The 24,116-nt window shown below is 38.8% G+C and overlaps 2 protein-coding genes and 1 long non-coding RNA gene across 3 annotated transcripts; all 3 read right to left on the reverse strand.

Annotated features, from left to right (window-relative positions):
* Window positions 1-2,411: 2,411 nt before the first annotated feature.
* On the reverse strand, window positions 2,412-21,596 carry LOC126390833 (uncharacterized). The gene is made up of 11 exons (XM_050045308.1): window positions 21,412-21,596; window positions 21,105-21,334; window positions 8,007-8,079; window positions 7,694-7,927; window positions 7,422-7,526; window positions 6,943-7,152; window positions 6,001-6,327; window positions 4,436-4,787; window positions 4,285-4,342; window positions 2,958-3,148; window positions 2,412-2,551 (listed from the first exon to the last, which is right to left on the reverse strand). The coding sequence occupies exons 1-11, from the start codon at window positions 21,464-21,466 to the stop codon at window positions 2,524-2,526; spliced, it is 1,863 nt and encodes a 620-aa protein (XP_049901265.1). The 5' UTR covers window positions 21,467-21,596; the 3' UTR covers window positions 2,412-2,523.
* Window positions 10,018-15,295, reverse strand: LOC126390834 (uncharacterized). Its single transcript, XM_050045309.1, has 6 exons — window positions 14,956-15,295; window positions 14,593-14,639; window positions 13,586-13,912; window positions 12,155-12,503; window positions 12,002-12,059; window positions 10,018-11,231 (listed from the first exon to the last, which is right to left on the reverse strand). The coding sequence occupies exons 3-6, from the start codon at window positions 13,701-13,703 to the stop codon at window positions 11,094-11,096; spliced, it is 663 nt and encodes a 220-aa protein (XP_049901266.1). The 5' UTR covers window positions 13,704-13,912; window positions 14,593-14,639; window positions 14,956-15,295; the 3' UTR covers window positions 10,018-11,093.
* On the reverse strand, window positions 16,810-17,913 carry LOC126390835 (uncharacterized). Its single transcript, XR_007569996.1, has 4 exons — window positions 17,804-17,913; window positions 17,414-17,754; window positions 17,261-17,318; window positions 16,810-16,945 (listed from the first exon to the last, which is right to left on the reverse strand). It is a non-coding gene; the product is annotated as an uncharacterized LOC126390835 (long non-coding RNA).
* Window positions 21,597-24,116: the final 2,520 nt, after the last annotated feature.

Below are 24,116 nucleotides of genomic sequence, written 5' to 3' on the forward strand. Positions count from 1 at the left end.
TTTGAATATCTGGCTTGTCATTCATTTCAACCCAGGTCTGATGACTTATCAGTTAATCAATGTGGCAGTTAAACAATCCAGAGAACAAGCAATAGACAACTGAGTCAACTTTATTTAAAAGTACAGTCCATTATCCAATTGTGAAAAGGTTCAACCCTCTACCAAAACTTAAAACACACTTCTATCTCAAGGAATCATGGTAGATAACAGCTAACACTTTGTTTTAGATGTTAGACATAGAATAAAACAATTAATATGCTTTTCATGTCAGGTGTGGTCAGATAAACATTTTTCTAAAATATTGCAAAAAGCAAACCTATATGGCAAATATGTGAATGAACCTGTGCTTTATATGGTTAAATATTACACACTAGACTTAAGAAAAAAGTAAGCAAATAAAGCATAAAAACTGCTCAGTACCTGTACTCCGTGTAATGACAATAAAGTTAAATTTTAGCCAATAATAATTAAAAAAAAGGAATCAATGCGGCCACTGTTGTAGCACAGGTACGAAAATCATGTTGTTCTCTTAAGATCAAAAAGAAAGGAAAAAAGAATAAACCAACATTTCCAGATTCAAGACGACTAATTAATTAGCTAGCTAATACTAATATTTATTTATTTTTAGCTAATGCTAACGGAGTCCGACCGTTAACCCGGAAATGAGTTAGCATTTAGAGCCCTTTGTTCCCTTGTCTCAAAGTCATTGGGTTTTTTGAATGGGTTCTTGATTATGAGCCTCAAAAAGGTCTGCTAATAACACAAGCTTTAAGGATTTTCACCTTTTATTCCGAATAAATACCCCACTGTGAATTTTGAAGTCTATGTGCCTTAAAAATAGCGGTTGCTAACAAGCGGCTAAATAAGACTACAGAACGTCATCACGCCGAGCTTCGCTGAACGCGAACACGGCCTTCTAAACGTTACATCACGCGACCGTAGTTCGTTTTTGGCCTAGCGGTAGCCTTTTATTTCTGGCTAATGCATTCGGACTTTAATAATCATGTAAGTACGTTTCATTTGAAAATGTTATATTGCTAAACAAGACATGTAAGTTTCATAAACGTCTGTTTGCCTCGGAGTTTATTTCCCGTGATAATTCAAAACCCAACGGAAAAATCCCACAGGGAACCGGGGCGAAGCTAACGGCCGCGTCGGTTTAAAGAAAAACGTCATCCTTGGCGGATAACGTTAGCAGGGCTAGCAGTTAACAACGGCAGTTAACTTTTTTCCTGTTGGGTGAGTATTTCTTAACCAGTTAACGTTAGCTTTCTGTAACTTTGGGGTTGTTACCCACAGACTGTACGTGTTAACATAAAACAGTAACGTGGGAACTGCCCATTGGTTCGACAGCCCATTGGTTCGACATCCCATTGTTCCGACCATATTAAACTCATTGTTCCGAAGTCCGTTCCGAAATCATCATGATGCCCTGTGGTTAAGGTCTGGTTAGGTTTAGGCACAAAAACCACTTGGTTAGGGTCAGGAAAAGATCATGGTGTGGGTTAAAATGAAAAAGAAAGTGACAAACACATAAGCCGTGAACCTGCTCTGCCTCAAGCCGGTCGCGGCGCACCATACGCCCGCCGCGCGCGAGCCGTTCAGCACCGCGGACAGTCGGACTAATGGGATGTCGAACCAATGGGCTGTCGAACCAATGACATGGACCCCAGTAAGGTAAGGTTTTTAATTTAACAGACATAGCTAGCGTTAGCATACATGGTTACTAGCAAGTCTTCACAAACCAACCATTAAGTTGCTTTGGTTGCCTAGCAACACAACCGAATTAAGCTTAGTCAGCAGCTATGCTACATCTAACCAGATAGCAAAGAAATATAAACGTTGGACACACCTAAACACATAAGACAGCACATAACAATTTGGAGAACCAGTTTTTGCTGTCACTTTGCCAAAACACTTTTAGTGGTTTTCAATTCAGTGCTAATTTTCAAGACATTAACTAATGTTAGCTTGGTAAGTTTGAATGGCTTGTCCTGTAAAGGACTGTACTGACTAAACATGGCAAAAAGCTCCTCAGGAATATGTTTCAGCCGTGAACGAGAACGAGAATTATGCAGGTGTTGTGCTGGATAATATCTATATAGTACAGGAGGGCTTTTTGTTGCAACTTTGATTAATTTACATTCTCTTAAGTTTCACAGAAATAGTAATTTTGTTGAAGGGTTCCATGTATGTTGGAAAGTATCACACACTGAAAGTCTGTTCAACAAGTCATGACTATAGTTAAACAGACATGACCATGGGTTTATCAGAGTACTAAGAAGTCCTGGTTTCACTTCCTAGAAGACACAGTTGGAGTCCAATCAGCACTCTGCATGCCTCTGAGGTGTCCATAAGATGCTGGATGTCTGCCTGCTCATTCCCAGTAAGCTGGTGTAGATGAGGTCATCAGCCGAGGCCCCCAGACGTAAAAGCATTCCAGAGATAATCAACAGAATAATTTCCAAGTTCTGCACAGAGGTGAGTGTGTTGTTATATTTTGTTTGTTGTGTTGTACAAATTCTAGGTATCCACTGCCTGGCTGTCATGCCTGAGAGTAAAGGAAAGAATGCATTAACATACTGTGCATTAAACATTTGGCAAAGTATTTTAAATGTATAATTAAGGAAAGTAATTTTCCCAGTTGAGGCAGTTACACAATAACACTTAAAATGATATTCTTGGGAAATCTGTAAACCATTTTTACACCCCTAAATGTCTCATGCAAGTCAGATTAGTGATGTGACAATGGGTGTAAGTAGCCATGAATTTTGTCCATGGATCGTTATCCCAAGATGGAAATGTATGTAAAAAATGTAATATAAATGTAAACAATATTTTATCAAAATAGTACTAGTGGGTTCAAAGATATCATGTAGCCCAATCTGTAATAAGCTACATAATTTTTACAGTGTAGAGTAGAACATGAATCAGTTGTAATAGCAAGAAATGCATACTCAGGGGTCATGTTTTGTCTGAAGTTGACAACAGCATAGGGGACGTGCTCTTCTTCGTGAGGGGGATGTGGCTGGACTGTGGAGTAAAGAGGATCTGTGTGGTTCTGAAAGAAGTGGACGCTGCTGTAGTGAAGTTCATCCTGCTCTGTTGTTTGAGCTGAGACGTTGCCATACAGCGGATCAGGGTTCAGCTTATACAGAGACAAGAGAGATCATATTAGCAGTATAAATGATTCCCACTCGAGCTCAGTTGTAGGGTTAGCATAGCATTACAGCTTCTGAAATAGCTGGCTGGAGTTGCTCTTGGATACTTTAGAAGACTTAATCAAGAATATATTTATTGCAGAAAAAAAATAGTGCAGACAAAACCTAATTGTATGGCAGCTTTTACAGAATCACAATCTCAAATAGTATTTTTATGAGTGGCGAACAACATGATTATGTAATGTTCTACAAAAGGCTTTTAAAAGGAGGACCCAGAAGTTAACATCACCCTGGTTCACCTGTCAAAAAAACAGTGGGATTTTTCATTGGATTTTGGGTTATTGCAGATAATAAGCTCGGTGGCAAACAAAAGTTTGTGAAAGGCCTACATGTTCTCTTTGTCTTCGATGTCTTTTGCTGTAAATTGGTTTTTGATGTGTTTTTAACCTATTCTGTAAAGTGACTCTGAGAACTTTGGAAAGCGCTTTATAAATAAAATGTATTATTATTATTATTATTATGTTTTTTCTTCAGCAAATAATCTCCAGAAATGAACACCACTTTTATGATCATATTGAAGTGTAAATGCAGTTCTGTTGTCAGAAGTAAAAAGTGAAGGTCAGGCTGTAAACAAACAACACCACAGTGCATAACTTCAAAGTCACCACCACACCTAGGCTGTAAAATGGTGATGGCGTTCTGAATTTTCAAGTAGCCAGTTTTTATCTATCACATAAGTGCTTCAGAATTCACAAGTTGGGTATTTACTCATGAATTTTATTTTGTAGAACAAAATGTAAAAACATCTCAAGCTTGTTTTAACCACAGACCTTATTTCAGGTATCTAACCAAAAACCCATTCAAAAAACACACTGAATTCAGGGAGGGAGGGAAAAATGCCAGCTCTTTTCCGTCTTATTCCTGCAGCACATATTAACAACAGTAGAACAAGATTTACATAGCAAAATATAGGACCCATGAAACTTGTGCAACATTGTGTTCCTTTGTCATCAGAATAAGTGTTTAGTTAAGAAAAAAGTAGTCCACAGTAAGGAAGAGAAGCAGGAAAGGATATGGTGATGTTTTTCTCTTGTAGCACAAGTGTACAGATTCTTTTCTTTACCTGCTCCAAGTTGTCTGAAGTTTCATTTCTGGGAGACTGACTAGAAGTCCTCTTTCTTCTGGTTAATGAAATCAGTAAATAAACATTAATAGGTGAAGCCAAGTTGGTGTGTGAATGTCATTGCTCTGAAACAGAGAACAGTGTCGCTCACCTAATCCACAAGAAGACAGCAAGGGGTATTAAAAGCAGGAGAGCAGCACAGACTCCTGCAGCTGCGGCTGGTGTCCTTTTTCCCGTTTTACTTTTGACAGTGAGAGTTCTTTTGACACGAGAGGTGGTGTTTTGAGGAGTTTTGACAGCACAGGCATAGTTTCCTGCATGCTGACTGCTGACTGGGTTCAGAACCAGGTGTTTGTTTTGGTTCTCTGACAGGGTCAGAGGTCGACTGTTGAGGAACCAAACGTAGGTTGTGTTGTCAGGCAGGGGACAGCTGGAAATGCAGGTCAGTGTGACTCTCTGGCCCTCTCTCACCACTGCAGAAGGCGCAAACTTTACTTTCAGACCTGAAAGATGGTTTAAGTGGTCAGTAAATAAAGCAGACCTGAAAGATGGTTTAAGTGGTCAGTAAATAAAGATCAGATGTGTAATCTCCCAAGTCCTCCTCCCTAAGCAAAAAAATAGGTTGTTTGTCAGTAAAACAACCCACAGAGGCAAAAAGACTCATGAAAAGTGTTTTCTGGTCTGCCACCTCTATGTTAAGGCCCAGACACACCAAACACACATCAATGAACTAATGGCGACAAAGGCTGACTATTGCATTGTCTCTCATTGCCTCTGTCTCAGCCAAAAAGTTGCACATGAACACATCACAGAGACTACAGCCAATGGCCAACTAGCACATATGTTCTGCACCTGCGTGAGAGGAAATATCTCTCCAGACCAGCAGGCAGCGGTAATCTGTGTTCCACTTTTAGAAGGGGAAACTGGGAGATCAACAGGACTGATTCAAAACCCTAGTTAGCCAGCTAGCAACTTAACAACACAGCCCAATGTTAGAAGTACAAAGGATACTTACCGTGCCCAGCAAACAAAACAGTTAAGAACCATTGCTGCTAAAAAGCTCACGGACAACCTTAGGTAATAAAACATCATAGTTTTGATCTCATGCCCTCTTGACTCTGGCCATTTGTTTGCTTTTCTTGCTTCCGTTTCTCTTAGCATGTGCTGAGCTGAACTGCCAGTCAGAGTGATATCATTCATCGATGGACTCTGCCGTCTCTGATGCCGACTCAACATGCTGAATCAGCCAAAGAAAGCAGACAAGGGCCGACAAGTGCTACCAGTGTGGGACACACTGCAAAACTAGTGTAACTCACTGATACACAAACATTGATCAACGACCAACTGTCGGCTTGGTGTTTTCAGGGCTCTATGTGTAGGCAACTAAAACTGTAGTACCAAGGGTTAAAGAAAGATCACTGTCATGCTTAACCGTACAGCATGAAGGTGTATATAACCAGGATATAACCAGTATCGTCTGTTTGTAGGAGATTGGGCATGAACTGTAAACTTTAGTGTTGAAGTCTCATGTTTTGTGTTCCCAGCCACCTATCCCAACCTTAGGAAAACAGTAGAAGAAGCAGTAGACTGCAGCTAGTCTCATTTAGAATTCATTAAGCATGAATCAACCTTTCAGTGTGTTAACTGCTGGTAGTACATGGTGTGGACGTCAATAATTCACAATACAAAAATAACAGATTTAATCTAAAGAATTACCTGTGACAACCAAAGTCACTCCAGGTTTCCATCCATCGTCTGTCTGCAGTTTGAATCTGTATTCTGCTGAGTCATACTTCTTCAGGTCATTGATTCCCAGGATGTGACGATTCTTCATGTTGTCATGATACTTCACTCTATCTCCAGCCTTAAGTGGCTTTTCAACTTCTCCCTCCACACTTCTCTTTACTTTATACCATGATTTTGACTTTTGTAGCCAGAAGTTAGAATTAGAATATTCACTTGAAATGTTCACTGAAGAACCTTCCAGAGCGCAGATTGTCCTGCTGACATAATTTACAGTCCAGCAGTTTGTATCCTCAGCACCTGAAATGTAGATTAAAGACAAGAGCCAGTTACATTTTAAGTAACGTTGAAAGTCACTTTACATAATATTTAATCAACGATTCCTGTGTGGTAGAAGATGTCAGCTTTATATTAGACATAAATGATAGACATCAGGACCTGCCAGTCTCAAACTTGTATGTCTAAAATACTTTTTCCATTAGAACCTATTACTAGTAGGAGTCTGTTTAAATTTGTGGCTCTAGGCCAAAAAAGATAAAATCTGATTGGATCTATATTAAATTTCATTAACCTTTGACAAAATGAACAAAGTGTTTGTGATCTAGCAAACAATTACTTACAATTATTATTTACAATGGAACATAGTTACTGTGTAATTGTATTGCATATCATAAAGCATGATGTCTAGACAAACACCAACGTTTAGTGGTCAGCAGCAGATCCCAGCAATAACAGAGACTATAAGACATTATTTGTGATTACTACTTCACAGCAACTGCATTACACTCTAAAGTGCCTCTGTTTTTTGTACACATCCTGTGAGGATGAATCAGTAAATCATCATATTTCTCAGACCATTAACACAAATATCCTATATCATAAGTTCTAACAGACCATAAGTTGGTTTGTACTTACAGACTTCAGCAGAGCGCAGATCCCCGAGGCCTTTTACAGCACAGGAGAAGCTTTCAGCAGAGCTGTTGGGAACTACATGCTGATGGTTCTCAAACTGTCTAAGTAAATGTCTGCTCCTATACCATATAATGGGAGTCAGAGGACAGCTGGTGTTACAGGTCAGTGTGACATGGTCCTGTCTGTCTGCAGGAGTCTTTTGAATATGTACCTCTGTTGGGAGATGACAAATACAGTTTTTATATACAGTTTTCAGTAAATATCAGCATATACTTTAAAACATTAATTATTAGATATATACTCAAAGCACAATGAAACCAGAAAGAAAGACTATGGTTTTTGTGCTTGTAACAAAATATTTAAAAAAGCAAAGATATGATCAAAATAAATGAATTGTCTATTGCAAATTAAATCTTATAGGAACAATTATGTCAAAAGGATGAGAGGTGTGGAGGTGTGTTTGTGTTTTGTGGATGTTTAACCTGTTGGATATGTGATGGAGCAGGGCTCATCCACTGATGACTGCTTATGAGAACACATTGTCCCTTTAGCATAGGTCACATTAAAGCAGGTCGATGTGACAGAATCTGGACAAAAATAATTGGTGTCAGTAAAGTTAGTTAATAAATTACTGCATTTCATAATCCTTATAATTAAATATCCCAGTGCTTGAATAATGATTTGTGAAAGTACATATTTACATATCTAGCCAGTAGTTTCACCATATAATAAGAAGCTAATCGTTGTCACTCACCCACTGAGACTTCAGGAGCTCTGAGATGCTCGTAGCCTTTGATAGCACAGGAGTATGTGACTGCTTTCTCACTGCTGACCAGCTGGTGGTACCAGGGAGACCAGTCCTCATAGAGGAACTCTCTGTTCTTGTACCAGATGTAGACTGCAGGGTTTTCAGTCAGAGGACAGCTGGTGCTGCATATCAGTGTTACTGTATTTCCCTCTGTGGTGGGAATCACCTTCACCTGCAGGTCTGAGATGATAATGTATAAAATACAAATTCATATGGTGTTGTCACTCTTTGAGTAATTTATTATTGACAACCACTGTACCTGCCACATGGAGCTGAATTTCACTTTGCTTGCAGTTGTCTGGTGTATCAGTAGTTTCTTTGCAGCAGTAAACCTTTGCATCACTTTCTGTCAGATCTTTGATTGTCAGAGTGAAGTTTATCTCTTCCAACATGTTGTACGTTACATGATTTTCATCTGGTGAGATCTCCTTCGGAATGAATTTATGTCCATCCCAGTGTACAGTGTACCATTTCATGCTTGAAGTGGGACGTTCAGCTGAGCAGGGCAGATCCACTGATGAACCTTTTAAGGCACAGATGTTTTTTTGTCGTCCCTCAGTCCCTTTAAGAAAAACTTTCATCAAGAAACATCTGGACAAATTTATTCTCTCTCATAACTTTCTTCTCTATACTAACAGGTCAGTGATGATAGCATGAGACTGTAGGATCACACTGATACACTGCAGCACATCTAAAGAGCTCAAGCAGAATAAGTGGAAATCATGACAATCTAACATTCAATCATCTTTTTTATTTATAAATCAACCTGCAGTTTCCTGTATTTCCCTACAAATTAACATTGATTTTAGACTCCTGATAAACATTATTTACAGTCAACAGTTAATCAGCATTATATAAGAAATAAGAAACAGTCATTCATACCTGAGACGCACAGGATAAAAGCCATAAACACACATCCAGCTTCTGCCAAAAACATGGCTGTTGTAGTCCTCAGCCTCCAATCAGAATGTTGATGATATAATGTAATGGCTTTATTACAACTACTGCCTTTATGAAAACTCATAAAACATAAAGAACATGAATAAATGGCTGAAATCAGCGGAAGTCTTCTTACAAAGAAACTGACTGTTGATCAGCTTGAGTGCGGCTGGCAGACAAACTGCAGCTCTGACACTTAAAAGTCACTTCCTTCCTCATTGTTATTCTTAATAAAAAAAGTTCCTCTAGTGAGGAATCTATGTATTGCAGTCATTAAAATCTGTCATTAGTAAATTGCATTATATATTAATCAAAATGTTGTTTAAATTGCCTGTGTGAGAGCAGAGAAATGTTAAGATGATTATGGTTATTTTTTGGTGGGAAAAATCTGCAGACAGGAAGCTGCAGACGCAATGTCTGTGGTCTTTTCACATGCAGAGCAACATATATTTTTGGCAGTAAAATCTGTCTAACAATTTCTTTTTACAGTCACAGCTGAAAATCATCCAGAGAGTAAAACAACATTGACAAAGTGCTTTGATGAGCTGCTTTAACAAGCTGTTACTGTATCTGTACTATAAATTAGATGTGACAAACCAGTCGGACACTGAGACACATCGTCACAAAATGCACTCGCGCACACGCAAACAAAACCACAACTCCATCCGCATATGTGTGTGTGTGTGTGTGTGTGTGTGTGTGTGTGTGTGTGTGTGTGTGTGTGTGTGTTGTTTGCATGTTTCAACAGTCACTTTTAAATTCTGGCTTGTGTTCTGTTACAACCAGACAGATTAATAAAGACAGATCAGTGTAATATTGCTTTATTTACACAGTCTTGTGAAATTCTAAGATGTTAACGTTTTTGAGACACTAATTCACCTGCTGGGGCGTTCAAACTGTCCAATTCAGCAATAAAAAGGTCAAAAGGACCTGATCTGTGGCCTTCTTGTGTGTAAAAAGTGGAATCTGTTTGCAAAACACTGAGCTGCATTCACCAACAATTCTTTAGAAGAAATGTCTTCCTAAAACCTGCAGTTTTCCCAAAGATTCTGACATTCATCAATGTTTTCTTATTTGGGATTTGTTTTTAGGTAGAAACAGAATCTACAAATATCAAGACAACACTTACGCACATTTTGTGCTGACATGTTTGTGCAAAATGATTGTTGGTGATTGCATGTTCTTCAGTTCCACAGTTGTATATTATATTATATTTTATAATTAGAATTTTTTCATCATTATTTTCATTATTATTTTTCAAAAAGAGCCATGGTCTTTTAAAATAAACATTAGACTAACACTGTAAGTCCCATCACTTGTGTTAATGGAAACCATGCCATCTTACAGTATAATTAGTGACCGATCGCGCTAGATATCATGGACGGTTCAGTGGGTGGGACACACAGTTACAAGGCAGCGTTCTGAGAAACTTATTAATAACTTCTGGAGACAATGCATTGATGAGCGCTCATCTTTGTCCGCAGTCCTGACAATTGTGCTAATATAAAGTTGACAGTTTGCGGGTCGGGTGGTTGATTAATGCATACTTTGTATGTGTATATATATATATATGTACACATACATAAGTTTGGAGTCTGGTGCTCCACCCTCTTTAGACTTTTGGGCATTCTTGACTTAAAGGACAACTTCGGTATTTTTCAACCTGGGCTCTATTTCCCCGTGTGTATGTGTGCGTATGATTCATGGGTACCACTCGTTCTAAAATTGGTTCAGTATTGAGGCGCGAAACGAGCTAAAACGGTAATGGGGGCAAATGCGTCCCGTATAAAAGTGCTTTTTTTCGCCACTGACTGGTTCAGATCGCCAGTGCTATCTCTGTAGATAGCATATTGTAGCAGCCCTGGGGCAGTGGTGAGTGTGAATGAGTGGAGTCAGCTGTCAGTCAGTGTTGGAGCAGAGAGGGGGAGGGCGTCCCCGCTCGGTATTGTAAATGAGTCTATATAGAATAGAGAATTATAAGAAGTAAGAATAAGAGTATGAAATAGCAGTATGTAAATATAAAGCAGTAAAATAATATGGAAATACAAATGTACATTAAAATAAAAAAATAGAATGTTCATTATGCCACAGTGTTTAGCGCTAGTACTTAAGATTTAAAAATATTAAAAATAAAATATATATTGTCACTGTGCTGAGGCTGTAAGTGTGAAATTTAACTACAATATATACATCAATAGAATAAACAAGAACAGAATACAAGTAACAGTTACGTGCATGATAAAGTCGTATAATGAGAAATATTGCAGTTGAATAATTGCACAGAATATTGCGGCAGTTGAATAATTGCACCTAATAGATACTTATGAATTATAAATACAGAAGGTTACAGTCACTAAGACTATCAGGGGAGGGTCCCTTGCAAAATACCATGGCAACAAAGTTTGATTTAGTTAGAAGACACAGGCTCGATGGTGGAGTAGAGAGCATCTGTGTGGTCCTTAGAGAAGTGGAGTCTGCTATAGGGGTTGTCATCCTGCTCTCTTGATTGACCTGAGATGTTTTCATACATGGAACCAGGGTTTAGCTGAGGAGGCAAGACAAATAAAATTACTTTATATTATATTGCAAGCAGAAGTTTGGCTGATTCTTCAATAAGAACATCATAAAATGAAACTAGAGCTCAGTTGTTAAAGGTTTTTGAAAGCCTTTTTAGGTATAGTTTGCAAATGTATGGAGCATGTTACCCCATAAGATATGTTAGAAGAAGTATAGATCTATTGGCTCAATAAAACAGTGCAAAGAAAGTAATCCTTAGTTGCAGGTTATACGGAGTGTTTTGACATAGTTCAAGTCCTGGAGAATTCTCTGTCCTATCAATGATGAACATCACGACTGGCTGATATGCAATAAATAACAAAAGGCTGATGTTAGTCTGATTTATTGTTTAAGTGTTGACGTACGGTAGCCATCGAACCTGGACTGCAGTAAAAGAAGATTTTAATCCGAGGTTGTTAGCATGACATGCAGGATGTAAGGTGTCACAGTATAAAACCTGTATTTCTTTATGTGGCTTTAGTGACACTTAGGGGAGAGAAAAAAGTCAATTTAACAAATGAGAACCTCAGAGAAAGCATGAAACAGTTAGAAACAGGACCAGGTGCAGGAGTTGAGCAGAATTGAATAAAATACTTCAGCATGAGAAGGGAATGATTCAAACGAGAGAAAAAAGATAAGAGGAGGAAGTTTAAGGAGCCATCCTGACTGTGAAGACATGATCATTCCTTTTGAAGAAAAGCAAGATATAAGACAGTGATCTTTGATGTAGCAGAATTGTAAAATAAATCAGTTTTTTACCTTTTCCATGTTGTCTGATGTTTCAGTTCTTGGAGAGTGACTGGAAGCCCTATTTTTTCTGTTTTATAAAATCAATGAATATTTGAGTGAATTAGTGATGTCATATTAGGATTTGAATATTATTGCTATGAAACAGAGAACAGTGTTGCTCACCTAATCCAACAGAAGACAGAGAGGGGTATTAAAAGCAGGAGAGCAGCACAGACTCCTGCAGCTGCTGCTAGTGTCCAGTTTGCTTTTTTACTTCGGACAGTGAGAGTTTTTTCACGAGAGGTGGTGTTTTGAGGAGTTTTGACAGCACAGGCATAGTTTCCTGCATGCTGACTGCTGACTGGGTTCAGAACCAGGTGTTTGTTTTGGTTCTCTGACAGGGTCAGAGGTCGACTGTTGAGGAACCAAACGTAGTTTGTGTGGTCAGGCAGAGGACAGCTGGAAATGCAGGTCAGTGTGACTCTCTGGCCCTCTCTCACCACTGCAGAAGGCGCAAACTTTACTTTCAGACCTGAAAGATGGTTTAAGTGGTCAGTAAATAAAGAACAGATGTGTAATCTCCCAAGTCCTCCTCCCTAAACAAAAAAATAGGTTGTTTGTCAGTAAAACAACCCACAGAGGCAAAAAGACTCATGAAAAGTGTGTTCTGGTCTGCCACCTCTATGTTAAGGCCCAGACACACCAAACACACATCAATGAATTAATGGCGACAAAGGCTGACTATTGCATTGTCTCTCATTGCCTCTGTCTCAGCCAAAAAGCTGCACATGAACACATCACATACACCAGGAGATCAACAGGATGGATTCAAAACTCAGTTAGCCAGTTAGCACATTAACAACACAGCCCAATGTTGGAAGTACAAAGGATATTTACTGTGCGCCAGCAAACAATAATATAAACAGTTAGAAACCGTTTCTGCCAAAAAGCACAGTGGCTATAAACATAACCTTATGCAATATGACATGTTTGTTTTGATCTCATGCCCTCTTGACTCTGGCCATTTGTTTGCTTTTCTTGCTTCCGTTTCTCTTAGCATGTGCTGAGCTGAACTGCCAGTCAGAGTGATATCATTCACCGATGGACTCCGTTGTCTCTGATGCCGACTCAACATGCTGAATCAGCCAAAGAAAGCAGACAAGGGCCGACGAGTGCTACCAGTGTGGGACACACTGCAAAACTAGTGTAACTCACTGATACACAAACATTGATCAACGACCAACTGTCGGCTTGGTGTGTCAGGGCTCTATGTGTAGGCAACTAAAACTGTAGTACCAAGGGTTAAAGAAGGATCACTGTCATGCTTAACCGTACAGCATGAAGGTGTATATAACCAGGATATAACCAGTATCGTCTGTTTGTAGGAGATTGGGCATGAACTGTAAACTTTAGTGTTGAAGTCTCATGTTTTGTGTTCCCAGCCACCTATCCCAACCTTAGGAAAACAGTAGAAGAAGCAGTAGACTGCAGCTAGTCTCATTTAGAATTCATTAAGCATGAATCAACCTTTCAGTGTGTTAACTGCTGGTAGTACATGGTGTGGACGTCAATAATTCACAATACAAAAATAACAGATTTAATCTAAAGAATTACCTGTGACAACCAAAGTCACTCCAGGTTTCCATCCATCGTCTGTCTGCAGTTTGAATCTGTATTCTGCTGAGTCATACTTCTTCAGGTCATTGATTCCCAGGATGTGACGATTCTTCATGTTGTCATGATACTTCACTCTATCTCCAGCCTTAAGTGGCTTTTCAACTTCTCCCTCCACACTTCTCTTTACTTTATACCATGATTTTGACTTTTGTAGCCAGAAGTTAGAATTAGAATATTCACTTGAAATGTTCACTGAAGAACCTTCCAGAGCGCAGATTGTCCTGCTGACATAATTTACAGTCCAGCAGTTTGTATCCTCAGCACCTGAAATGTAGATTAAAGACAAGAGCCAGTTACATTTTAAGTAACGTTGAAAGTCACTTTACATAATATTTAATCAACGATTCCTGTGTGGTAGAAGATGTCAGCTTTATATTAGACATAAATGATAGACATCAGGACCTGCCAGTCTCAAACTTGTATGTCTAAAATACTTTTTCCATTAGAACCTATTACTAGTAGGAGTCTGTTTAAATTTGTGGCTCTAGGCCAAAAAAAGATAAAATCTGATTGGATCTATATTAAATTTCATTAACCTTTGACAAAATGTACAAAGTGTTTGTGATCTAGCAAACAATTACTTACAATTACTATTCACAATGGAACATAGTTACTGTGTAATTGTATTGCATATCATAAAGCATGATGTCTAGACAAACACCAGTGTTTAGTGGTCAGCAGCAGATCCCAGCAATAACAGAGACTGAAAGACACTTAACAAGATACATAAATCAGTGCAACAAACAGCTGCAGGCTAAAAAGATTAAATCATAGTAATTATTTGTGATTACTACTTCACAGCATCTGCATTACACTCTAAAGTGCCTCTGTTTTTTGTACACGTCCTGTGAGGATGAATCAGTAAATCATCATATTTCTCAGACCATAAACACAAATATCCTATATCATAAGTTCTAACAGACCATAAGTTGGTTTGTACTTACAGACTTCAGACTTAAGGCACAGATGTTTTTTTGTCGTCCCTCAATCCCTTTAAGAAAAACTTTCATCAGCAAACATCTGGACAAATTTATTCTTTATTGTTCTCTATACTAACAGGTCAGTGATGATAGCATGAGACTGTAGGATCACACTGATACACTGCAGCACATCTAAAGAGCTCAAGCAGAATAAGTGGAAATCATTACAAGCTAACATTCAATCAACTTTTTTTATTTATAAATCAACCTGCAGTTTCCTGTATTTTCCCTCCAAATTAACATCTACTGCACGCTCTTAAACATTATTTTTATTTACAGTCAACAGTTAATCAGCATTATATATGAAATAAAAACATTAATTCATACCTGAGATGTACAGGATAAAAGCCATAAACACACATCCAGCTTCTGCCAAAAACATGGCTGTTGAAGTCTTCAGCCTCCAATCAGAATGTTGATGATATAATGTAATGGCTTTAGTACCACCACTGCATTCATAAAAACTTAAACAATATAAATGAATAATCAAAATCAACAGTCTTCTTACAGAGACAGAAGGGACTGTGGGTTCATGTGAGGGTGCACGCAGCTCTGACACCAAAGGGTCACTTCCTTCCTCTTTATTAAAAAAAGACCTCTAGTGAGGAATCTATGTAGTGCAGTAGTTGTTTGACATCATATTTAGTAAGTGAAACTTCCACAACTTAAAAGTGTTACCAGTTTTCTCACCATGTATTATTGTCTTGTTTTCAGTTGTCACAACATGTACAGGCTCATGTAGAAGTGTTAAACTGCTTTATATTTTCATCATAAAGATGTCGAAGTTGCCAGAGTCAGAGCAGAGAGATGTGAAAGAGTTTGGGGAAAAATAACATGAAGATACAAATGTTATGTCTGCCATCTTTTAATACACTTAGGTAATGCAGAGTAAAACATGTTTCAGAGAGCAAACTAGTTTTACAAAAGCTTTTTACAGCTGCAAATAAAGTTATACAACATGAAGTACATCATAAAAAACACACAAAATGCTTCAATGAGCCTACATGACAAAGCCACCCACATTTGTTGCGCTGCATTGTGGCCTGGCTCAATCTATTTAAGACATAATATCAAGTTATTTGTACAGTATATCAGGTGCGATCAATCTAATCAAACAGCCCTTGAGGACCGACTTCATCTGCCATAAACGTTGCTTTAAAAAATGATTCAGCAGTGAGAGGACCAGTAGGAACATAATCTGTTCCCTTTGACCTTTACATCATTGAATTTGTTCATAAAACTTTCTTACGGTGTTATATGTGTTATATACTGTGCTGCACTGGTGTTTAGGTCTTTAGCTGCTCTTCTACTTGAATCTGACACATTGAAAAATGTGTGACCACTAGTGTCGCTGGTGTTTTGACGTCCTCAAGTTTGTATTGTGTCATTTTTAGAAAAGACAGTTGAAGTGTCACTGAGGCAGCATTCCACACATTTGTATATGAGGCATTACTGTGTCTTCAGGAAAACTCTGTCTGATTCTCTGATAGATGTTTCAAACTGATTATCTTTTGCTTGCAAGGCTGAGACCTTCTGGTGAATTCTATGAGACATGGAGTGAAGTGAAATATTGGTGGAGACTAGAGGGCTTCAACTGTGAAAGTCTGGTTGTTGAAAATATAGTCTCACTCACCAGACCTTTCTCAAGAAAAGAAAGGTCTGGCTGGGCCGACTCTCACTTTAAGATTGGAGAAAAAAACGCTGCTGCAAAAAAACCCGGCTGCTTGTATTTCTTTCAACCAATCACAGTCGTTCTGGGCGGTACCACAGCAACGGTGCGCTTGCAAAAATATTGCCAGGGGGAAACAGGTTTTGGTGTAACACGCCCACAAAAATATCGCCTACAGGACGCGAACCATGGCAGAAAAATGGCTACATCCCCGCAAAAGTTAGTAAAGGACATGTTGAAAACTGCAACTGGAGGTGGTAGGGCGGGACTTCAGCGGAAAACTGCAACTGGAGGTGGTAGGGCGGGACTTCAGCGGGTGGGTTGTTCTGCCCAATGAGAGGCTGATCTATGCAGCGAACTTCCGCCCACTCAGACTATTGAAAATAGTACCACTGATCAAGATGAGTAAGGCCACTAAGTAGATCCTGAATCAGTTGTGATGATAAGAGATGCTCACTCGGAGGACGTGTTGGGACTGAAGTTGACAGTAGTATGAGCGACATTCTACTGTTGTTCGGGCTGATGTGGTTGGACAGTGCAGTAGAGAGTTTCTGGCTGGGTCTTAGAGAAGTGGACTCTGCTGTAGTGAAGCTCCTCCTGCTCTGCTGGTTGAGTGGAAATGTCTTCATACACATGACCACGGTTTAGCTGATGAGGAGACAAGACAAACTGTCAGTAAATTGATGTTTTGTGTCACTTGAAGAATCAGTTTATCTGAAGGGAAGCAGGACAGAAGAGGGTGAAGTTTTCAAGTGCAGCAGAATTTCTACATTTCTGTTCTTTGAGAAGAAGCCAAAAATTAAATCAATTGTATTCACTTTACTGTACTCACTGAACATTATTAAACTAAATACAACCGATCAACAGTGTGTGGGATTTTTTGGATCCTTTGCAGCCAAGAGTTTTAAATCCTACGATGAAGACTAAAATGTTGTGCAAGAAGAAGAAAAGTCTGATCTTTACCTGGTCTGTGTTGTCCATTGCTTCAGTTTCAGGAGACTGACCTGAAGTCCTCTTCTTTCTGGTTATTGAAATGTAAATATATATGTATGAACAAGCAATTTCAGATTAGCAGTTGATTGTAACTGATTTGCAATGCAGCACAGTGTTGCTCACCTAATCCAAAGGAATAAAATAAGAAATATGATGACCAGGAGAACAATACAGACTCCTGCTGCTGCTGCTGCTGGTGCTGCTGCTGCTGCTGCTGCTGCTGGTGTTTGTTTCTCTTTAACATTTTGGACAGTGAGAGTTTTTTCATCAGATGTAATGCGACCTTCAACAGCACAGGAGTAGCTTCCTGCATGCTGACTGCTGACTGAATGTAGTATCAGTGTCTTGTTGTGCTTTCTTGGCTCGGTCAAAGGTCGACTGTTCAGGTACCAGATGTAGGTTGTGTTGTGAGGCAGAGGACAGCTGGTAATGCAGCTCAGAGCGACATTTTGGCCCTCTGTCACCTCTGCAGGATGCACCCTCACTCAGAGCGACATTTTGGCCCTCTGTCACCTCTGCAGGATGCACCCTCACTGTCAGGCCTGAAACAGGATTTAATATGTCAGTTGCCTGAATGTAACTGAAACATAAATAATAAGTCCCTAATACGTTAACAGTCAGCTGTTCATGTGCAAAGTCATTGTGGTTCCTGTTTTTAAGACAAACCTTTACAATGACCCTGGCACCATCAGCATTGTATTTATTCTGCAGAATTACCTGTGACAACCAGCGTTACTCCAGAAAAGTCAGACTCTTTCCATTCTCCATTAGGTCGTTTGAGTCTGAATGTGTATTCTGCTGAGTCATCCTTTTCCAGGTTATTGATTCTCAGGATGTGCTGATTCTTCATGTTGTCATCAAACTTCACATGACGTGCAGCCTCAGTGAGCTCTACAGGTTTTTCCTTCCCATTTGTATTTATTTTAAACCATGATTTAGAAGTTGGCTGCTTGTCGTGGGGATGCGTGTATTCACTTGTAATGTTCACTGAAGAGCCTGGCAGAGCACAGATTCTCCTTCTGACGTAATTCACACTCAAGCAGTTACTGTTCTCAAAACCTGAAATATAGATGAAAGATTAGAGTAGCTTTTTGAGGATAAGGTAATATTACTGCTCATTGACAGAATTAACAACAAGTGAGTCTCAGTCTTAGTGATTTTGACTATGGATGACTTTTAACTCCATTGACCCTTTATTTGGGGTTTCATTCAATTTGAAAAATGAAAAATGGGTATTATCAAAAAAGAATCAAATCATTTCTTTTTTTGATTTTTGTTGCATCAAAAAATGGACACAGGTTGTGTGTTTTCCCGTTTTCGTCTCAAGTAGATAATCCAATAAACAAGAAAATCACAACATTTAATGGTCAAAGACAAATGTTTTAAGGCAGTCATTTGTCGTTTAAAGTTTTATGATGAGACACTGCTCCTCTTCTCTCTGACTGTCTCTGCTGACTGATTTGACGTGCTCTCAGTCAACGTGGACATCTAGTGGCCACATGACATCAACACAGTTTCATTAGTGATTTGACAGCAAAGAAAACAGAAAAACATACACACACTTCCATTTTTGATACCCTCGAAAAACGGACATAAATATTTTTTTCTTTCTATTTTCCAGTTTGAATCGAATAATTTAATGAGATGATGATTCACAGAATTACTTGAGGGTTACTGCATTAAACAGAACATCAGTTAGAAGTGTTATTTAATCCGCCCCCATGAGACTACAACATTCTTCAGATCATTATTGCTCATAGTTTTACACATATTCAGATTTATGATACCAGTTTACCTCTCCACAAGTTAGAACAGAATGTACAGTACCTTAAAGGCTCGTACTCACAGAATTCAGCAGACAGCAGATCCTCAAGGCCGTTTACAGCACAGGAGAAGCTTTCAGCAGAGCCAGAAATTGAAAACTGTGGACCCACAGAGAGCATATGTCTCATCTGGTACCACCTATAGGCAAGTTCAGGGTCAGTCACAGGACAGCTGGTGGTACAGGTCAGTGTTGTAGAATTCCTTTGAACTTTTACTTCTGTTGGAAGATGATTAATGCACTTTTAATTTGTGCCATGTGAAATAAGGTGAATTAAATGAATAAGGGTCTGAGAGTGAGAGGTTTGTGAATGTTTGAGGAAACTTGACCTCTGGGATATTTGATGGAGCAGGGTGTCTGCCTATCAGAACACATCCTCCCTTCAGCATAGGTCACAGTAAAGCAGATCGATGTGACAGAATCTGGACAGAAAGAAATGAGATTCAGTATTTTAATTAGTAATAGCATGTCATAAGTTCTTCAGTGATTCCATTTTGTCTTGAAAGTGTAACATGTTGCTTACTGCACTATAGCTATAGGTAATGACTTGCAGTCTTTTGACCAGCTTTCAAATGTGTAAAACCTTTTAAAAATGATTTTTTAAATATCTCCAGGTCAGAGACCACTTCAGTAAAGATATTAAACAAACAGAGGATAGTGAACCCACTGTGATTAATATAATAACTGATGGAAATAAGAATAAAGACAACAAACATCTTGTATCACAAATATATCACAGATTACAAAATTCCAAAAATGATTTTACTGCCCAGGTCAAACAGAAATGGGAGAGGGATCAGGCCTGGAGATATCGGACGATGATTGGAATGATATTTGGAAGGGTCAAGCTTGGACCACCAGTTCAAGATCCTGGTGGGAGTTCTGCTGGAAGAACATAATACAATATTTTGGGACTCTTAAACTGAATTTTATGCAACAGCAGTCTCAGGAGTGGGATGAATGCTGCAGCCATTGGCAGACCAGTTTCATATTTTTGGGAATGCCCACTAATTTATCCATATTGGTTAGAGATTGCCAAATAAGCCAAATAAGGAACATCTTAGGAATTGAAGTTAATTGTTCTTTTGTCATATTGTACTTGTGCAAAACCCCGGATAATCTCATGACTCAGGACAAATACATTTACAAAATTATTTTGGCCGCGAGCAAGACAGCAGTCACACAGAGGTGGCTACAGACGAGCCCCCCTTCAAAGGACGACTGGATTGCAGTTATTAACGAAATTCACTGTATGGAGAGAATCACCTTTTCTTTAAGACTGCGACTTGATCAATAAACAAAACACTGGAAAATATGTATCATATACACCAAAGGATGTAACCTATGGACTGGTTAGTTGAAAAACCCTGTTCTGTGCCATTGTGTATCTCTTACCCCCCCATTTTCTTTTCTTTTCCCCTTGACCAGAAAACACCACTAAAAAATAAGGAAATACTAAGAAGTAACATCATAAGGAGCTAAATGTTGTCACTCACCCACTGAGACTTCAGGAGCTCTGAGATGCTCGTAGCCTTTGATAGCACAGGAGTATGTGACTGCTTTCTCACTGCTGACCAGCTGGTGGTACCAGGGAGACCAGTCCTCATAGAGGAACTCTCTGTTCTTGTACCAGATGTAGGCTGCAGGGTTTTCAGTCAGAGGACAGCTGGTGTTGCATATCAGTGTAACTGTCTGTCCCGCTGTGGTGGGAATCACCTTCAGCTGCAGGTCTGAGATGATGATGTATAAAATAAGAATTAACATATTGTTGTCATTCTTTGAGTAATTTATTATTGACAACCACTGTACCTGCCACATGGAGGCTTTTTAGCACATGCAATGTTCAAAGCCAGCTAATATGAGGCATTGCTGTTTCTTCAGAGACAGTTGGCCTGTTTCTCTGACAGATGTTTAAAAGTGATTAGCTTGTAACGTTCANTCACTTTGCTTGCAGTTGTCTGGTGTATCAGTAGTTTCTTTGCAGCAGTAAACCTTTGCATCACTTGCTCTCAGATCTTTGATCGTCAGAGTTGAAAGACTACCTTCAGTCTTGTTGTGTGACACACGATTTCCATCCAGAGTAACCTCTGACGTATTATGACTGTAGTCTTCCTTCTCTACAGTGTACCATTTATTTCCTGAAGTGGGGCGTTCAGCTGAGCAGGGCAGATCCACTGATGAACCTTTTAAGGCACAGATGCTGTTTTCTCGTCCCTGAACCCCTTTAACACAAGATTTCATCAGCAAACATCATTTTTCAATTTACTCAATATATGAGGTGAAAAACAGTCATTCATACCTGAGATGTACAGGATAAAAGCCATAAACACACATCCAGCTTCTGCCAACAACATGGCTGTTTCAGTCTTCAGTCTCCAATCAGAGAGTTGATTGTATAATCTGTTGGCTTTATCGCAACTGCTGCGTTTTTAAAACATTTAGAATATAAACTATATAAAGAAATGGTCAAAATCAACGACAGTCTTCTTTCAAAGACAGAATGAACTGTTGATTAATGTGAGGGCGGCTGTCAAACTACATGTAGCTCTGACACCAAGCAGTCACTTCCTTCCTCATTTTTTTTCTCAGTAAAAAGAGATCTTTGGCAAAGAATCTATGTAAAGCAGTAGTTATGTAAAGTCATATTTTGACATAAAAAATTGTTTTACATTATTATCATTTTGTTTTCAGTTATTCACATCGTGTATTTGCTCATGTAGCAGTGTTTAACTGCTGTATATTGATATCAATATATGATATAATGAAATTGTATCATTACAAAGATGTCATGGGGACCAGAGTGGGAGTGGAGAGATGTGAAGTTGTCTTTGTTGAACTGTATTTGAAAAATGAGCACCAAGGTACAAATGTAATGTCTTTCATCTTTTAATACACTTCAGTTAATGCAGAGTAAAACATGTTTCTGAGAGCAAAATCATTTTTACAAAGCTTTTTACAGCTGCAAATGAAACAGAAAGCAATGCAACATAAGTACATCAGGAAAAAACCCAAAATGTGTCAATAAGCTTACATGTCAAAGCCACCCATATTTCAGCATTGCATTGTGGTCTGACAACACTATTGCTCAATGTATTTAAGACATAATATCAAGTCATCTGTACAGCATATCAGCCCTTGAGAGGCGACTTAACCTGCCATAAAAGTTCATTACAAATGATTCAGCAGTGAGAGGACCAGTGAAGAACATAATCTGCTGCCTTTTCACCTTTACATCATGAATCTGTTCATGAATCTTTCGTACGGTGTTATATGTGTTATAAACTGTGCTGCACTGGTGTTTAGCTCTTTAGCTGTTCTTCTACTTAAATCTGACCACTAGTGTCACTGGTGTTTTGATGTCTTCAAGTTTGTTGCGTGTCATTTTTAGAAAAGACAGTTCAAGTGTCACTGAGGCAGCATTTCACACATTTGTCTTTGTGGTTAGGCTTTTTAGCACATGCAATGTTCAAAGCCAGCTAATATGAGGCATTGCTGTTTCTTCAGAGACAGTTGGCCTGTTTCTCTGACAGATGTTTAAAAGTGATTAGCTTGTAACGTTCAGGTTTTTTGGGCAACACCTGGTTCACATTAGCATGGAGTGAAGTAAAGTGTTGGTGGAGACTAGAGGTCTTAAACTGTGAAAAGTTGAAAATAGTACCACTGATAATGATGAATAAGGCCGCTGAGTCGGTCCTCAGTCAGTTGTGATGGTAAGAGATGCTCACTCTGGGGTCATGTTAGGGCTAGAGTTGACAGTAGCATAAGCGACATGCTCCTGTTGTTCGGGCTGATGTGGTTGGATGGTGGAGTAAAGAGTATCTGGCTGGGTCACAGAGAAGTGGACTCTGCTGTAGTGAAATTCCTCCTGCTCTGTTGGTCGAGTTGAGATGTTTTCATACACATGACCAAGGTTTAGCTGATGAGGAGACAAAACAAACAATGTTAGTTTACATCGTGGGACACATAACCTTGACACTGGAAGCTGGACTGATGACATTTAGGGGGATGTAGCAGTATTTAAAAACAGCATCACAGAGTAGGTAATTATTGGCATGAGTAACCTTGAGATACCTTACAGTTTTAAAAAGAATTATGATTTGACCAAAATGTGTAAATTGACAAAAATTGAATTATTTTTTGCAGCTATTACAGACATTTATTAAAGGTTCAGTGTGTTGTATTTAGGCATATTTATTGATAGAAATGTAATATATTATATTATATAATATGTATGTTTTCTTTAGTGTATAAGCACCTGAAAATAAGAAGTGTTGTATTTTAGTTACCTTAGAATGAGCCATTTAAATCTAGATGTGTAGTGGGTCCTCGTCTATGGAGATTGTCATTTTGCACTGCCATGTTTCTACAGTAGCCCAGAACCATCAAGATAAACATTAGATGGGGCCATATGCATTTTTGCGTCGGCCACCATAGGTAGCAGCCCCTCTGTGATGAGAGCGTTGGAAAACCACTGATTTTTCAAATGTGAAACTTCTTTATTCAGTGCTTTTACTGGTTTTAATCACTGGGTCTGTTTGTTTTGGAGAGAAAGAGACCTCTGTGGACATTTTGGCTCCTGGTGAAAACCTCCGGAACAATGGACACTGAAGGAATTCTAACCAGGAAGGGTTTCAGCTGGATGAAATCCGCAATCCTGAAAGCTAGATGCCACTAATTCCCCTTAGATTTTACATGCTGGACCTTTAAATCAAAGTAATCCTTACCATGTGCATATCTAATATTTTTCGTACAGCTCATGGGTGTATTGGAAACTAATGTTGCTGTATAATGTGGACTACAGTAGAGGACATTTTACAATGCACACCTGTGTCAGTAAATTGATGTTTTGTGCCACTTGAAGAATCAGTCTATCTGAAGGGAAGCAGGATAGATGAGGATAAAGTTTTCCAGTACAGCAAAATTTTAAAATTTTGGTCTTTGAGAAGAAGCCAAACATTGAATTAATTGTACTTCCTGTACAGTGTCCACTGTAATAACAGTAAT

Source organism: Epinephelus moara, chromosome 5 (assembly GCF_006386435.1).
Source record: "Epinephelus moara isolate mb chromosome 5, YSFRI_EMoa_1.0, whole genome shotgun sequence".
NCBI classification, from domain to species: domain Eukaryota; kingdom Metazoa; phylum Chordata; class Actinopteri; order Perciformes; family Serranidae; genus Epinephelus; species Epinephelus moara.

Coding starts and splice junctions, on each gene's coding strand:
- LOC126390833 (XM_050045308.1), bottom strand. CDS start 21,466: ATGTTGTTGGCAGAAGCTGGATGTGTGTTTATGGCTTTTATCCTGTAC. Junction 7,527..7,693: donor AGCTCCTGAAGTCTCAGTGG/GTGAGTGACAAC, acceptor ATTTTTGTCCAG/ATTCTGTCACATCGACCTGC. Junction 2,552..2,957: donor AGACAAAACATGACCCCTGA/GTATGCATTTCT, acceptor CTTTACTCTCAG/GCATGACAGCCAGGCAGTGG.
- LOC126390834 (XM_050045309.1), bottom strand. CDS start 13,703: ATGAAGAATCGTCACATCCTGGGAATCAATGACCTGAAGAAGTATGAC. Junction 12,504..13,585: donor AGTGACTTTGGTTGTCACAG/GTAATTCTTTAG, acceptor ACCATCTTTCAG/GTCTGAAAGTAAAGTTTGCG. Junction 11,232..12,001: donor CATCAGACAACATGGAAAAG/GTAAAAAACTGA, acceptor TTGCCTCCTCAG/CTAAACCCTGGTTCCATGTA.